Source organism: Nerophis ophidion, linkage group LG02 (assembly GCF_033978795.1).
Source record: "Nerophis ophidion isolate RoL-2023_Sa linkage group LG02, RoL_Noph_v1.0, whole genome shotgun sequence".
Classification (NCBI taxonomy): Eukaryota; Metazoa; Chordata; class Actinopteri; order Syngnathiformes; family Syngnathidae; genus Nerophis; species Nerophis ophidion.
This window is the reverse complement of record NC_084612.1, coordinates 23,226,563-23,243,875: the sequence shown is the minus strand read 5'-3', so window position 1 is coordinate 23,243,875 and position 17,313 is coordinate 23,226,563. Positions and strand designations below refer to the sequence as shown.

At 42.6% G+C, this 17,313-nt stretch overlaps 1 protein-coding gene across 1 annotated transcript; it reads right to left on the bottom strand.

Annotated features, from left to right (window-relative positions):
- Positions 1-13: 13 nt before the first annotated feature.
- On the bottom strand, positions 14-17,282 carry LOC133538128 (saccharopine dehydrogenase-like oxidoreductase). The gene is made up of 12 exons (XM_061879467.1): positions 16,963-17,282; positions 9,320-9,432; positions 8,822-8,902; positions 7,004-7,133; positions 4,261-4,310; positions 4,044-4,174; positions 3,849-3,966; positions 1,427-1,546; positions 1,292-1,348; positions 1,113-1,224; positions 936-1,017; positions 14-740 (listed from the first exon to the last, which is right to left on the bottom strand). Exons 1-12 carry the CDS (start codon positions 17,159-17,161, stop codon positions 650-652), a joined length of 1,284 nt encoding a protein of 427 aa, XP_061735451.1. The 5' UTR covers positions 17,162-17,282; the 3' UTR covers positions 14-649.
- Positions 17,283-17,313: the final 31 nt, after the last annotated feature.

Genomic DNA, 17,313 nt, shown 5'->3' with positions numbered 1-17,313 from the left:
TATGACAGACATATTTATGCAGTAGCTGGCTTTATTTAGAAGGCTCACACAAAAACAAATGCAGCAAACCATTTCTATTTGCACATCACGCTCATACTCGAATGTCAGAAACAAGTCTGGACTAATGGCTTGTGTTTCATATAATTCCAGTCAACACGAGTAATAAAACTGGTACAAAAGAGTTTTTCGATGTGGAGTTCTAAGTGCTGCAATAAAGTAGGTGATATTCTAATTATTGGAGCCCAAAAACCATCAAAACATGCCTTAAAAAGCAGGTTTGGTACATGCATACAGACGCACATACATGAGGCTGCTATAGCAAACACTGTACTGCCTTGCCATTGTTACTTATATGGTGCTTAGCAGGCTGCTGTATATTTAACACTAAATGTAATTATGATTGCATGAGTACCAAAACCTGGATTGTATTTTTATTACTGTGCTGTTACATGGTCATGTGAGCAGCCACTTAGTAGTGATATATTCTGCAGAAAGGTACTGCAAGTGCAAAGAGGATTATTAGACAGAGGTCGTTATATTAATCTAATATAATCAATTATACATGAACTTTTTAAAGTTGGACACATTCCAGGTGTTATTCATTTAGTGCTTCAACTAAAACCTAAAGTCCAGCATCACACCAGGAACCTTAGATGACAGAGAACTTGATGCCATGTTTGTTGAGACGCTCAATCAGGGTGGTTTTTGCAAAGGCAGCTCCTGGTGTGTACACTCCTCCGCTAAGAGGGAAAACAAAATACATTTTATTCCCAGCTCCATAGCAATGTAAATACCAAACAAATGCACACACACTATAGCAATAAGGTTGTTCAATAACATCACATACAAAGTATTACATTCAGTGAAATCTACACTATTGTTTTCGCTGAGTGAGCGCTTTAAACTAGTAAATCAGCATTTTTAGGAGGGCTCACCTCTTGGGCAAGTCTGAGGCTTCATTAAGGATGGTGAGAGCAGCTTGCACCATAGCAATGGGTGTGGCCACATAACCACATTCTAAGCGGAAGAGAGAAAGTTGCCTTCAATATGTGTCTGACAAGTAAAACAAAGGAGATAAATAGTTTTCTTCCAAACAAAATAATTGCACTTGCCTGGTCCTTGAACCAATGTACAAATCTTGCCATTAGGTTTTCCCTGGGAGGGGTCAAGTCCCTCTGTGTATCCCTCTCCATAAAGGACAAATCGGAATGACGATGCTTCCATCTGACACACACACGTATTACAACACTTTCTACAAGCTCAACAAAAGACTTCCAGATATACAAATCACCTGTTTCCGAGTTGGCCCAGCCTTAGAGAAGAGTCCAAAAGAGAAAAACTCTGGATTCTGGTAAAGTAACAATGTTAGCATTAGGACAGGACTATTGAGTTACTATGCGGGAGACTTAAACATTTGTCGCTTTACCTTGGCGAGCAGGTCACGTCCAAAACTGAATTTGACCAAGAGCCAGAACAACATGCCAGCAAACACCAATTTGATGACATTGCCAATACCACCGATGCCCGCATACGCGCCATATTGGACCTGGGAAAAATGACAGAAAAGCAGCGGATGCAGTGACTTTGTTACTAGTGTTCTGTGTTGGACGCTTCAAAATCACTAGCTTACACAAAAAATAATTAAGATAAAATTGAAGTCAGTGTACAATGAAACCTGAAGAGGTACCATTTGTTAAGCATAGGCGAACGTGAACCCAAGGTGTGTGGCCCACTGCAGCCTGCATCATAACAAAACATTCGCCATGCATGCATACAGCATGGTGACCTAATTGGTAAGTATTTATGTATTATTTTTGTATATGGCCTTTTAGACAGAGCGGATGTAGTCTTAGTTTTTTATTTTTGTTTTTTTGGGATACCACCATGGCAAAGACAGAAAGGTGGGAAAATGACCACAAAACAAGAAAGGTGTTTAACTTTTAGCAACATCTAGGTCTTGTAGTAATGAAAGCAGTATACAGGTGTCTGTCCTGGCTGCTTAGTACAAAATGGCTAGTGTATCTCAACATCAATAATCGACAGCTATATTGATGAAGTGACTTAACTTCCAGGAACAAGCATCAAGCATCTGCACTGCAAGTAGTCCATGGTTTAGTTTCTAAGGTTTACTATGCAGCTGTTAACTTATTTTTACACTTGCATGACTGTTAAAAATGTTAGAAGCATAATACATAACTCTTAGGGGTGTGAAAAAAAATCAAATTTTGAATGATTTATGATTTTTATTTGTAACAATTCTTCATTGACTAAGAAAAAAGAAAACTTTTTTTTTAATGTGTCCCGTTTAGCTACTTGGGCAAATCATGTTGATTGAGATGCCCATATGTGCTGGAAATATTTACTTTAGAACAGAGAAGTGTTGGATACTTATATTGTTGCCCTATATGTATTTGACTTTATTAAATGTTTGGTTACAATTTTATTAAACAACACTGTTTTCTTTTTAAGTAATAAACATGTATCAGAGCTGTAAATATATTTTATGGAGGAATGTAGCTAATCATAGAACTGGCACCCAATGTTACTGTTTTGAATCGAATCGTTACCCCCAAGAATAGAATCGGATTGTGCAGTGCCCAAAGATTCACAGCCCTTTCATTTTCGCTTCTTTAAACTCTGTCATGTCTTCAAAGAGTGGGTTATGTAACAGTTTTATAATGCAGAATAACTTGTTTTCCCCTTTTTACGTTATATCTGTTATTTTCAACTGGAAAATTTGAATATGGGAACAGACTTTTAAGGCGCCTTTGTAATTCTAATGCTGCAAAATAAATGAGAGTCTAGAACAAGGGGCCTAAATCACTATTGGAGCTACTTTGCCAAAAAATAAAAGACAAATGCACTATTTTTTTTAGGGATGTCTGATATTTCGGACTCCCGATATTATCGACCAATAAAATGCTTTAAAATCTAATATCGGAAATTATCGGTATCGGTTTCTAAAAGTAAAATTGATTACTTTTTTAAACTTCGCTGTGTACACGGACGTAGGTAGAACAGAGCGCCAATAAACCTTAAAGGCACTGCCTTTGCATGCCGGCCCAGTCTACGGCTTTTAACACAAGTGAATGCCACGCATACTTAGTCAACAGCCATACAGGTCACACTGAGGGTGGCCGTATAAACAACCTTAAGACTGTTACAAATATGCGCCACACTGTGAACCCACACCAAACTAGAATGAAAAACACATTTCGGGAGAACATCCGCACCGTAACTTAACACAACAGAACAGACACCAAGAATCTTTTGCAGCACTAACTCTTCCGGGACGCTACAATATACACCCCCCGCTATCCCCCCACCTCAACCTAATCATAGTCTCTCTCAGGGAGAGCATGTCCCAAATTCCAAGCTGCTGTTTTGAGGCATGGTAAAAAAAAAATTTACTTTGTGACTTCCATAATAAATATTGCAGAGTGCCATGTTGGCATTTTTTCCATAACTTGAGTTGATTTATTTTGGAAAATCTTGTTACATTGTTTTATGTATCCAGCGGGGCATCACAACAAAATTAGGCACAATAATGTGTTAATTCCACGACTGTATATATCGGTTGTGAACAAAGTTGGAATATAGGTTATCAGTAAAAAAGCCATTATCAGACATCTCTACTATTTTTATTGTTTTTACATTTCAATTGTACCTTATTTACAAAGAAGACCTCTACTCAAAACAGTGCACTCATTGTCTTTGTGATATTTTGCTTCAATGAATTATAAAAATACTAAGACAAATATTATTTGTCCCTTTTGTGAGCTGCACAAAATCAGATGACGAGCTACCTGTTGGATACCTGTGTTCTAGAAGCACATGAATACACTGACCGGACTGGCCTGATGTTCCTCCACCAGGAAGCGCTGTGTTCTCTTAATAACAGATGGATCAGAACCCATGAAGGGCATCGAGTACTGCTGGATCTCATTGCTGAAGAACAGCGAACCCCTACACAAGTACATTTTGATGATGCACTTTTGTATTAAGATGTATGTCACAGTAAAGCCTAAATATTTGGACTATACCTGCGTTTCAGCTTGGTGCCCACAGAGGGCAAAGGTTTGTAATTAAACTTCCTCCGAAGACTTTGAAGCTTGTGGCTGTCTGCGAATCCGTAGATGGCCGACTGCCACGTGCCATCATGGATGCATCCTCCCTGACAGAAGAGGACAAACGGGTACTGTATAGTCAAGGGGAGCAAAAGTTTTCCGTCGACTTGCCCTCTGCAGCCTTATCACATACCTCAGGGCCAGCCTTGACGGTCAGGAAGCTCTCCACTGCAGTAAGAGTCCCTGCAGACAACATATTTCAAATAGTGTCAGCCACAATCATACAAACCATGTCAACATACTAGAGATGTCCCTAGCTGATCTTTACTGCAGCTGTGACCAGTACTTTCATGGCACACTAAGAAAAACAATTACAATTCCACACAAAATGCAGGGGTTCCATGAATTTCAGGTGTATGCGGTCTTGCCAGATCACCGACTTGAAATTGGGCGCAAACTGCACTCAACGCATTGTCTGAACACAGTGCGCAGCAGCTTCCAAGATACTAATCCTCACCACCGTGGTGGAAAATTAACTATGTTTTCTTACCAACCCCGTTTCCATATGAGTTGGGAAATTGTGTTAGATGTAAATATAAACAGAACACAATGATTTGCAAATCCTTTTCAACCTATATTCAGTTGAATGCACTACAAAGACAAGATATTTGATGTTCAAACTCAAACTTAATTTTTTTTTTGCAAATAATAATTAACTTAAAATTTCATGGCTGCAACACGTGCCAAAGTAGTTGGGAAAGGGCATGTTCACCACTGTGTTACATCACATTTTCTTTTAACAACACTCAATAAACGTTTGGGAACTGAGGAAACTAATTGTTGAAGCTTTGAAAGTGAAATTATTTCTCATTCTTGTTTTATGTTGAGCTTTAGTCGTTCTACAGTCTGGGGTCTCCGCTGTCGTATTTTACGCTTCATAACAGGCCATGCATTTTCGATGGGAGACAGGTCTGGACTGCAGGCGGGCCAGGAAAGTACCCGCACTCTTTTACTATGAAACCACGCTGTTGTAACACGTGGCTTGGCATTGCCTTGCTGAAATAAGCAGGGGCGTCCATCATAACTTTGCTTGGATGACAACATATGTTGCTCTAAAACCTGTATGGACCATTCGGCATTAATGGTGCCTTCACAGATGTGTAAGTTACCCATGCCTTGGGCACTAATACACCCCCATACCATCACATATGCTTTTGAACTTTGCGCCTATAACAATCCGGATGGTTATTTTCCTCTTTGTTCCGGAGGACACCACGTCCACCATTTCCAAATATAATTTGAAATGTGGACTCGTCAGACCACAGAACACTTTTCCACTTTGCATCAGTCCATCTTAGATGAGCTCGGGCTCAGCGAAGCAGGAGGCATTCCTTGGTGTTGTTGATAAATGGGTTTTGCTTTGCATAGCAGAGTTTTAACTTGCACTTACAGATGTAGCAACCAACTCTAGTTAGTGACAGTGGTTTTTCGAAGTGTTCCTGAGCCCATGTGGTGATATTCTTTGCAGTACCGCCTGAGGGATCAAAAGTCTAAGATCATCGCTTACGTGCAGTGATTTCTCCATGTTCTCTGAAACTTTTGATGATTTTACGGACAATGGATGGTAAAACCCCTAAATTCCTTGCAATAGCTCGTTGAGAAACGTTCCAAAACTGTTCGAAAATTTGCTTACAAATTTGTGACCCTCACCCCATCCTTGTTTGTGAATTACTTAGCATTTCATGGAAGCTGCTTTTATTCCCAATCATGGCACCCACCTGTTCCCAATTAGCCTGCACACCTGTGGGATGTTCCAAATAAGTGTTTGATGACAATTCCTCAACTTTATCAGTATTTATTACTCCCTTTCCCAACCTCTTTGTCACGTGTTGCTGGCATTAAATTCTAAAGTTAATGATTATTTGCAAAAAAAAAAAAAAATTGTTATCAGTTTGAAGATCAAATATGTTGTCTTTGTAGCATATTCAACTGAATATGTGTTGAAAAGGATTTGCAAATCATTGTATTCCGTTAATATTTACATCTAACACAATTTCCCAACTCATATGGAAACGGGGTTTGTAGTTTCTTCCAAGTATTTTTATCACTGGAAGACTAAAAGAAATTGAACATTGATGAAGTTTTGTATTTAATTTTACTAAATAAGCGCTCATGTCTTGCAACTTTTAGAGACAGTGCATTTGTCATAAGAAACAGTCGGATTAATTCCCATAATTTTTTTAAATGAATGAAAATGTGTGCCTATTACAAAGGAACCGGTCGGATCTCTCTGTGAGGTGGCTCGCTGCAGTCAGACAAATTTTAGAACTATCTACATCACTTTATTAACAATAAATCGATAGGCAATTTTGAAATTGATTAGTTAATGTCAATGTCCGAATTGTGATGTATTTAAAAAACTGTTATCTCCCACTCCTCTACGAGATACCTAGTATACTATCAGTAGATACACGATACTAGAGTGATTAGATTGATATTTTTCTTTTCGTTGTTATTGCAAAATATTTCTTTGGGTTTTTTGTTTACAAAATTAGAAAGTAAGTCTCTGTATAAACAGGAAGGCTTTGGGGGCAAAAGCCAAATGATTTAAATGGGAGCCAATCGTAGTTATTGCTTTTGTTTAGTTATTGTGGATTAGCAACTTTATATTGTTTAAAAAATGTGTATGTACCATTCGATACCACGTTTATTACATCATCTGCTTTACAATACTGGCGCATTCTACATTTAATAAGATAAACTTTAAAAAATGTGTTATTGGTTGTACTTTACATACACGCTACAAAACATTTTCAGTTCTATAATCTATTGTCAAAGTATTGGACCAGGACTCGAAATCCAATCAAATTTGAGACAAAAAAATTGTATCGCAAGTGGAAGCCAAAGATGTTGATGGGGACATCCCTACAACATACCCTTAAACTGTTCTCTGGTGTACAGGACCCCCATGTCTGCAGGAATAGAGTCAAATCCACAGCTCCCTATGATGTACACGCCTTTATCAGATGCCTGGTTGTGGTAGTTGAGTTGCATGCCTTCCAGGAACTGCACACAAACAAGTGGAACAGTTCACCACATGAATGCCGACAGTCTCTTCCTTCTTATTTGTGCGGTCATCTGGAAGTATAATGTTGAGAATCAATTTTCTAATTTAATTTTACGTCGTCCCTCTTCACATTCCCTAAGGACACATTTAGTAGGGTGATTGTTGGAACACCAGCTGCAGAAAAAAGTGCTGCCATGAGTTTAAGTGAGGAGTAATTTAATAAATGACTGAAAAGCTGCATGTTGGTAATAATACAGTAACAACAATGCTCTAAAATCTGTAGAGATCAGTAGGACGACATGCAGGTGGGCAAAACTCAATTACAATGGTTTTGTGACTGACTTGTGACTAGTCTAGGGTTAAACCCACCTCACCAATCCTTGCAGAGGTTAAGCAATAAAAAATGAATGAATGGAAATAATTTAACCGAAAGTAGCACAGGAGGTTACTTTTCAAACCAGCTTCAAACACTTAGGGCCTGATTTACTAAAGGTTTTTGCGTGTACTAAAACATGTGCAAACTTTATAGCACAGACAAATCTGATCTACTAAACATGTGCACATTGGAATGTATCTTTTAAGTGAGGAGAGTGAGGCATGCAATGCATTGTGTGTCTATGGCGTCATTAATAAGCAGAATACATACTGATCATCAAAACACCCACAATACTGGGAGGACAAAAAAGGCAAATATATTTACAGCCTATGCACACGTGACCATTTAGCGAGCACTATTTTGCATTTTATTTAACATGTTTGAAAAGGATGCGCAAACGGACAGTTCCACATTTGGCTGTGAGCAAGGAGTGCTCCTGCTGCTAAGACACATGGAGAATCCTGTGTCCTACGTGTACATTTCATCATATTCGGACAGTCAAAAATAAAAATAAATATTAGACACATGGTGTGTTCTGCAAAATCCGTTTATAATTTCATAGCTGCTAGAAGAGATAAGGGGCTGATTTAAAACTAATTCAATGGATGTGTTTTGGTGTCATGTTATATTTTTTAATGACGTTTGTTTTTTCACATAGAATATATATTAATACCATACTATACTATAACAACTTCCTGAAGTATGCACTTTTTGCATCTTGAGCACAGTACTGCAGACTCCCTCCCTTCACCGGTAAAAAAATAAAATACATAAAAATGGTATCAATGGGGACACTCTGCACGACTGCTTCTAAAATTACCCATCAAAAGTGGTAGGTGTCCGTTATTTAAAAATATAGCAAAACGCCGCAGGTAAGAGCCTGGTCATGTGCAGTAAAGGAGTGTCTCTGTGGTGATGCCGCTTACTGTATAGTAGACGCAAAGTCCTCATTTAAATAAGGTGGTCTTCACCACTTTTCAATTGCACATGAAGTGTTAGTAGATCACATGCAACACGCTCACTACTTTATAGATTTTAAAGGCTGTTTAGCACAAGGTATTTAGATCTTAGTTAATCAGGTCCTTACCGTAGTAATTTATGATCCGATTAATAGTAACGGTTTTATGATATGAACCATACAGTATATAACCGAGTTGTTGCTTAATCAATCTGAAAAGTGAATTTGAGCACAGCCGGATGCTTTTTCCAGAAACCTCACTACTTGATTTGGCAGTTATATAAGATGTCTAATATGAGCCTCAGTCCACTCATAAATTGGGTGAGACAAATCAAAAAAAGGCAGAGCATTACCTGAGGTTCTCCAGAGATGTCAAGATGATGGGCTCCATTCTCCACACAGGCTTTGACAACGGGTTCACCAAAAAACCTGTACTGTAAACACACAAACAAACCCATTAATTAGATACATTCATTCATCTGGCTTTAGGAAACAAGTCTGTTCTGAAATATTTCCACAACAAGATACTATTTATTGTACACCACTATTCATGCTTAAATATATAAACATTTGAAGTTTGGTGGTGTTTGAAACAAACTTGAATGTATCACCAGATGCAAAGCAGCATTGCTGCACACAACCCGCTTTTGTGTGTGGTCAGTCTATAGCCTTCATTGTGTAAATAAATAAATGTTGCAGTGTGCAAAACAGCAAGACACACGCATTCAAATTAGTGAATAGGTTAGTCAAAACTGATGGAAATGTGTGTCACTCAATGAAGAAACCCCTTTTTTTCTTTAAAATGTATTTTTTTTTTTTTAATCTCAAAATGATTTTTGGGGTTTACTTACAGGCCCCACACAGTTGAGAACAATGACAGCCTGCTTGCACATGGCCGCCAGCGAGTCGGGTTCTTCCACATCTGCGACAATTATGTCCACTCCGGTCCTCAGTTCGGGCTTCCCTGCAACGAGAGAGGTGTTTTTTTCATAAAAATGCTATTTAAAAATCTAACATCTGTAACAAGTGTTGACAGTGCAAAAGCAAAAAGGCTCAACAAATACAGCGTCTCACAAACGCAAGTACACTGGCAAAGGGACGGCGTGGCGCAGTTGGGAGAGTGGCCAAGCGTAACCCGAGGGACCCTGGTTCAATCCCTACCTAGTAACAACCTTTTCACGTCCGTTGTGTCCTTGAGCAAGACACTTCACCCTTGCTCCTGATGGGTGCTGGTTAGCGCCTTGTATGGCAGCTCAGCGCCTTGTATGGCAGCTCCCTCCATCAGTGTGTGAATGTGGAAGTAGTGTCAAAGCGCTTTGAGTACCTTGAAGGTAGAAAAGCACTATACAAGTACAACCCATTTACCATTTAATTTAACCATTTTTACTACAGTATATCTTCTCAAGGGACAATACTATAGAAAAGGAAGTGTAGCTTAATAGTAGTCAGTGTACTGTTTGTGGTGTACACAAGATATTTAGAGAATACTGGCACATTTTATGTGGATAGGAATTTTTTTTACAGTAGTACCTCAACTTAAGAGTGTTTTGAGATAAGAGCTGTCTGTCGGCTAATTGGTATACAAGCAAAACATTTGAGTTACACGCCTCGCTGTTTTTTGCTGGGTGTAGGAAATGTCACAGTGAACCATGTTAGATCCCACCAATACCTCTGGTCTTACTGGTCTTATCATTGGCTTATCGCTAAATATCGACAAATTTTGTTTTCAACCATTGGAACGGAGAAAGTTTGTGTGAAGGAGTGCTGAGCTTCATTGAATTAAAAACCTCCATCAAAAACATGACCAAGTGTCAAGTCGACAAGCGCAGCACTACTAGTCTGCAGCATACCAAAGCAGGGGGAAGTTAAAATAATAAATCAATGGCGGACATTTATCCATGAAAATATGGAAAAGCTGCAAATGTGTTGCGATCTGTGACTCAGATCTTCACATGTTTATTTTTCCATCTTTGTTTCATTCTCTTCTGACCCACTTACTTCCTGTTTAGTCCGTTACCATGGTTACACATTGATTTCACCTGCTCCTCGTTTTCTACACACCTGGTTCTCCTTGATTTCTCCCTATATAAGCTTTCCTCTTTTCTTTGTTCACTCTCGGATCCTAATTTGCCCACGCGCAACAGTGACGACTCTCGACCTTCATCTTTGTATGTATATTCTCGCTAGCTTTTACGCTAAGCCATTTGTTTATTTAATAAATCCATTTATAACTTACCTTGTTGTGTTCATCGCTTCGACGCATCCCCGGAAGAACCAATCCGGCATTACAATGCCACACAAGCGTCACAGTAGGATCCGAGCATCAAAATGTTTTTCCGCGTCGAAACCACGGGAGGAACCCTTCGACTTGGGTTTGTGGTTGGAGCTCGTGGCTTGGGAGCAGGAAAGACTTGACTGTGGGCCTGAAGTCCCCTCCGAAGCCGTTCGCGCTGCCCCGAAGAGGCGGGGGGTCCAGTGGAGAGGCCCCCCGCACGGCAGTAATGTTCCAGCACCACTTATTCCTCCCCATGGACACAGCAAGTTTCACCCCGTCCAGGATTCACCCGTCATTACCGGTAATCCTGCTTGTTTTTTTTCAAATCATTCCTTAAGCTGCCATGACACTTTTTCTGACACAAGCGATGACGTCAATTGGGGAACGCCCACCGGTGACGCAACACCGGCCTCTGTTGATGACATTTTTTCAGAAGATTTTTATATTGTGGACAGTAATTCTCATTCCCAACCTTTTTTGAATATCAATAACATTCATGACAAGATACAGAATTATCAGGATATTTTTTCTTATTATTCTAGTCAACCTCAGTCACCTAGTTTTTCTCCTACACCTCCTTTAAAACCTCATTCTCCGGCCAAGTCCAAGGTGTTTCCTCCCTTTTCTAAAGGAAATTCTGGACAAATTAAAGGGGAGGAGTCGGCCCGCCTCCAAGCCTCCCACCACCCTCCCTTAAGGTCAGTCCCTGACCATAGGGAACGGGTCTGGGATCCCCGTCTGGAGGAAGGGGCTATGACCTATAGCTGTGCTACGGAGGTAGCACAGATACTACCCTCTAAACCACAGCCACCATGTAGACCTCCTCCACCTGTTTTTCCCCCGGCCAAATCTCAACGGCCTTGTAGACCTCCTCCACCTGTTTTTCCCCTGGCCAAGTCTCAACGGCCTTGTAGACCTCCTCCACCTGTTTTTCCCCCGGCCAAGTCTCAACGGCCTTGTAGACCTCCTCCACCTGCTTTTCCCCCGGCCAAGTCTCAACGGCCTTGTAGACCTCCTCCACCTGTGTTCCGTCCGAACCCTAGTCCTTACCCAAGTTCTTGTCCGAGCCCCAGTGTTACTGTAAGTCCTAGTCTTTGTCCTAGTCCTTGCCCGAGCACCAGTTTGATTGTTAGTCCCAGTCCTTGCCCAAGCCCTAGTTTGACCGTTTGTCCTAGTTCTTGCCCAAGCCCTGGTATGACTGTAAGTCCTGGTCGTTGCCCAAGCCCTTCTCAAAGCACTAGTGTGATTGTAAGTCCTGGTCCTCTCTCAAGTCCTTGCCCGAGTCCTAGTGTTTGTCTTATCACTCATCATAGTCCTAGTCCTGCTCACAGCCAGTCCCCTAGTTCTCCTCGGCAGACCCCTGTGCCTGCTCCTCGGCTGAAGCCGACACCTGCTCCTCGGCTGAAGCCGACACCTGCTCCTCGGCTGAAGCCGACACCTGCTCCTCGGCTGAAGCCGACACCTGCTCCTCGGCTGAAGCCGACAACTGCTCCCAGTCTGGTTCTCACACCAGCACATGACTCTCGCCTGGTTTTCAAGCCAGAATTAGACTCTCGCCTGGTTTTCACACCAGAAAATGTTTCTAGCCTGGTTCTCAAGCCAGCACTAGACTCCCACCTGGTTCTCACACCAGCCTCCGACCCAGAACTGGTTCTCATACCAGTTACAGACTTTAGCCTGGAGCCCACTCCAGTACCAGCTCCAGAGCTGGAGCCTACTCCAGTACCAGCTCCACGCCGCCAAGCGCCGGTACCAGCTCCACGCCGCCAAGCGCCGGTACCAGCTCCGCGCCGCCAAGCACCGCCGACGACGGGGCTGGAGCCCACACCAGCGTCGACGACGGGGCTGGAGCCCACACCAGCGTCGACGACGGGGCTGGAACCTTCACCTGTGTCGACAGGGCTGGAGCCCACTCCAGTGCCAGCTCCTCGACAAGCGCCGGTACCAGCTCCACGCCGCCAAGCACTGCCGACGAAGAAGCTGGAGCCCACACCGGCGCCGACGATGAGGCTGGAGCTCACACCAGTCACGACTCCTGCGGCTCCCAGGCCGCCTCCGACGACTCCTGCGGCTCCCAGGCCGCCTCCGACGACTCCTGCGGCTCCCAGGCCGCCTCCGACGACTCCTGCGGCTCCCAGGCCGCCTCCGACGACTCCTGCGGCTCCCAGGCCGCCTCCGACGACTCCTGCGGCTCCCAGGCCGCCTCCGACGACTCCTGCGGCTGCAGCACCCGCATCATCCTCGCCAGCTGCACTCGGGCCTGCTTTGGCTGCAGTCCCCGCACCCTCGTCTGCTGCTTCCAAGCCTGCTGGGATTTCGGTGCTGAGGCGTCGTCCACCACGTCGACCACGGGCGTGGCCTCTGCGAGGTCATCCTCCTCGCCAGACACTCCCTCCTCCATGTCGGCCACGGATGTGGCCGTGCCCGGGTCGTCCGCCTCGCCGGGCACCTTATCCTGCGAGGCGGCCACTAATGTGGCTTTTTCGAGGTCGCCCGCCAAAACTTGTTCGGCAGCAGCGTTCCACCCGCCGCCGCCACATGATGTGTCCTCGGTGGATTCGGGGACATGCGATCTGGCGACCCTCCACCGTGGCCTCCCTCCGCCCTCCCTTCGTTTGTGGACTTTCTGGTTTTGGGGAGGGGGTTCAAGTTTTTGTTTGTGTTTTTGAGACATCTGGAATCTGTCTTTTTGGGGGGGGGAATACTGTTGCGATCTGTGACTCAGATCTTCACATGTTTATTTTTCCATCTTTGTTTCATTCTCTTCTGACCCACTTACTTCCTGTTTAGTCCGTTACCATGGTTACACATTGATTTCACCTGCTCCTCGTTTTCTACACACCTGGTTCTCCTTGATTTCTCCCTATATAAGCTTTCCTCTTTTCTTTGTTCACTCTCGGATCCTAATTTGCCCACGCGCAACAGTGACGACTCTCGACCTTCATCTTTGTATGTATATTCTCGCTAGCTTTTACGCTAAGCCATTTGTTTATTTAATAAATCCATTTATAACTTACCTTGTTGTGTTCATCGCTTCGACGCATCCCCGGAAGAACCAATCCGGCATTACAATGCCACACAAGCGTCACAAAATGGTGTGCTTGAACGAGAAGCAGTTTGAGGAAGGTACTGAAGAAGTCCACTTTCCAATGTAAATACTGTACATTATTATTACCTTACTACATGAAACTTCAGTACTGTAGTTGTGTGTACTACATTCAAATTGTATTATTTTTCATACAAAAGGGGGACAAGTGGTAGAAAAAAAATGGCTGGATGCTTCATCTCAAAGTTGGATGTTCTTTTTAAACGGCAAGGCTTGTCACAGGGTAGTGTACTGTTTCGGTGGCCAAGTACTGTTAAATTGATTTTAATTTTATTTGAGATATTTGTTTGCAAAGGGTCGGCATCCCAAAATGTTGAAATTGGTCCATATTGGACCAAAAATACAAAAAAGTAATCTGCCAGGAGCCGCAAAAAATGTAAAGTCTTATATAAGTGTTCTAATGATGGCAACACATGATGTAAGTGGAGAATTAGCGATATTAGCTTATTATCAAAATGACAATATCTTGCAGAATGACACAAATCTTTGTTGACACCAATATTAAATTCTATATTTACTCTACACAATTTTACAACATTAGAAAACATTAGTAAAACTTCTCATAGGCTGAGATAACTCCTGGAAATGACTGTCGTAGAATTACCAAAGGTAGAGCAGTGTGTGTGTCCAAGTTAAAGGAAACAACAGGCTGTCTTCTTCTAATGGATTTATTACAATATTTGCAAGCTGGGTAACGTTTGCTGTGGTCTGGAACAACATGGCACACTAACAACTATCAGAAATGCAGTCAATATTACATAGAGATAATGTGTCATGAAACATGGAAAAATAAACTAAATACACAGAGGACATAAGTAAAGGAAATTAAATGAGCTCAAATATACCTTCAAACGAGGCATAATGATGCAATATGTACATACAGCTAGCCTAAATAGCATGTTAACATTGATTAGCTTGAAGTCATACAGGGAAAAAATATGCCTGATTAGCACTCCATAACAAGTCAATAATATTGACAAAGCTCACATTTGTGCATTCATGCACAGTATAAAACTTTTTGTGGACACAATGAGAAAAAGGAGTGGCATAAAACATCTTTCTGTGGCAGCGTCGGAGTAAGTTGTACATGTGAACAAACTGTTGAGTCAAAGTCCACACAACGGTGAGTTCATGGGCCGTTGAAATTAGTAGGACAAAACGGTGCTCGCCAAATACTCATCAGTGAAGCATAAACACAAACATTAAACTGTGGGCTTTCTAACAAATAGGAAGGTTTGTGTTTTTTGTCCTACAGAAACCATATTACAACAAAAAATATATTTTTCTCCGCATTTCCATACATTTTTGAAAAAGTTCCATGGAGCCACCATTGCGCCGCTCTAGAGCCGCATGTTGCTGACCCCCGAGTTAAGCACTCGCTCACTGTAAATGGGTTCTATTTGTATAGCGCTTTTCGACCGTCAAGGTACTCACATTCAGCCATTTACACACTGATGGCAAGAGATGCCATGCAAGGCCCTGACCACGACCCATCAGGAGCAAGGGTGATGTGTCTTGCTTGTAACAGAACCTGGCGATTGAACCGGGAACCCTCAAGTTGCTGGCACGGACGCTCTACCAACCGAGCCACACCGTCACCGTACTCTAAAGCAGTGGTCCCCAACCTTTTTTGCACCACGGACCGGTTTAATGTCAGCATTGTTTTTAGGGACCGGCTTTGCCAGATAAATACAGCAAAAATAAGCGCATGAAAAATACAACTAACTATAACGCCGAATTAGTGGGAGCCCTGGGCTTGTTTCTTTGCAATGAGATGCAGATGCAAATCAGCATTTGGCTACAATCTGTCGCATTTATATTTTATATGTTCATTAATGTGCATTGTATCACGTCACAAAGTTATAACAAATATATCAAATGGCAGCTTCCTATAAGGAGTTTTATTGTTCATCGATAAACAAGCTTATCGTTGTGGCTGGTGGGACAGGTGAAAGTTAAGTAGGAGAAAATGCAGTCTTTTATAAATTACTTAATGTTTCTTTGCGGCCCGGTAGCAAATGAGTCACGGCCCCGGGCCGGTTGTTGGGGACCACTGCTCTAAAGTATAACCAAGTTCCCTTTTGATCCTAGTGTCCCTTAAGAAGATAGAATAAAATGAATACCATATCTGTCTGTCGTATTTGTGTCTGAGCAATTATGTGCACTCTTAAAAAATACTGTTTACACGTTAAAACTGGGGCTTCACCGTGGCAGAGGGGTTAGTGCGTCTGCCTCACAATACAAAGGTCCCGAGTAGTCAGGGTTTAATCCCGGGCTCTGGATCTTTCTGTGTGGAGTTTGCATGTCCTCCCTGTGAATGCGTGGGTTCCCTCCGGCTTCCTCCCACCTCCAAAAGACATACACCTGGGTATGGGTTGATTGGCAACACTAAATTGGCCCTAGTGTGTGAATGTGAGTGGGAATGTTGTCTGTCTATCTGTGTTGGCATTGCGATGAGGTAGCGACTTGTCCAGGGTGTACGCCGCCTTCCGTCTGATTCTAGCTGAGATAGGCACCAGCACCCCCCCACCACGCAACCCCAGAGGGGAATAAGCGGTAAAAAATGGATGGACGTTAAAACTGTGTGACTGTGTGTGTGTGGAATTGGACAATGATCTGGTATGTTCCATCAGCTGTTGCACACTCCCAAAAGACAAAGCCAAACAGGAGGGTTGGGGGAGGCGGGGAATTAAACATAGCCATCATAATCCTGTGGTAACTGTCAGGATCACAGAATATGTTCCCAGGTTCTAATCTAGTGATGGACTTCACTTTCCATGTTTAGAATGTTGCATGGATACCATCATCTGCCTGGAAAATATCTGCAATGCAGACTTAGTTAATTTAGTGAATTTATGCATGCATCTATGGTATGTGTATTGCAATCTTTATATTTGCACATAATACTGTTGCAATTTCGATTGCACTGTACTGTACTTTGGAGTCCAGGCTCCAAAACAACACTTTATGTTATCAGTGGACTTGGATAAAGGTAAAGGCATTTATTCTTCAATGACTCCAATTCAATTTGAACCTAACTTAATTATCGCTAAACATAAATCAATAGCTAAACAAAGGGGTATTAATCTGCCTCGTCAGCTTTAGCTACAAACCGAGAACCGAGGCGGCCTGCTCCAGAACTTGCTCCAACTTCTGCTTACTCCTCCCGGCCACAGCCCACTTGAGATTCCCTCGCGGAGCCTCCGACGCGGTCCGGGCCACCTCTTCCACCACGAACTGCCCTGTGAAGCCCGAGGCTCCGAAGACGACGAGGTGGTAAGGCCTGCTGGATGAAGTACGAACACTCGCCATGTCGACGGCAGACAAGCTTGAGGTGTGATGAGAGCTACACCGCAACACCTGCGCCTTTCTACCCGGAAGCAGAGAGAGCAAGGAGGGCGGACGACTGTTGGATTTAAGCAGGAAAGCTCCTCCTATCGTCACATCACTCCCACTTCGCTTAC

Bases quoted from the DNA above. Each gene is read 5' to 3' on its own strand.
- LOC133538128 (XM_061879467.1), bottom strand. From the start codon at position 17,161: ATGGCGAGTGTTCGTACTTCATCCAGCAGGCCTTACCACCTCGTCGTC. The intron at 9,433-16,962 runs GTTTGTAGCTAA...CTCTCGTTGCAG, and splicing joins GCAGGCCGCCTCGGTTCTCG to GGAAGCCCGAACTGAGGACC. The intron at 8,903-9,319 runs GTAAGTAAACCC...GTGTGTTTACAG, and splicing joins TTCTCAACTGTGTGGGGCCT to TACAGGTTTTTTGGTGAACC.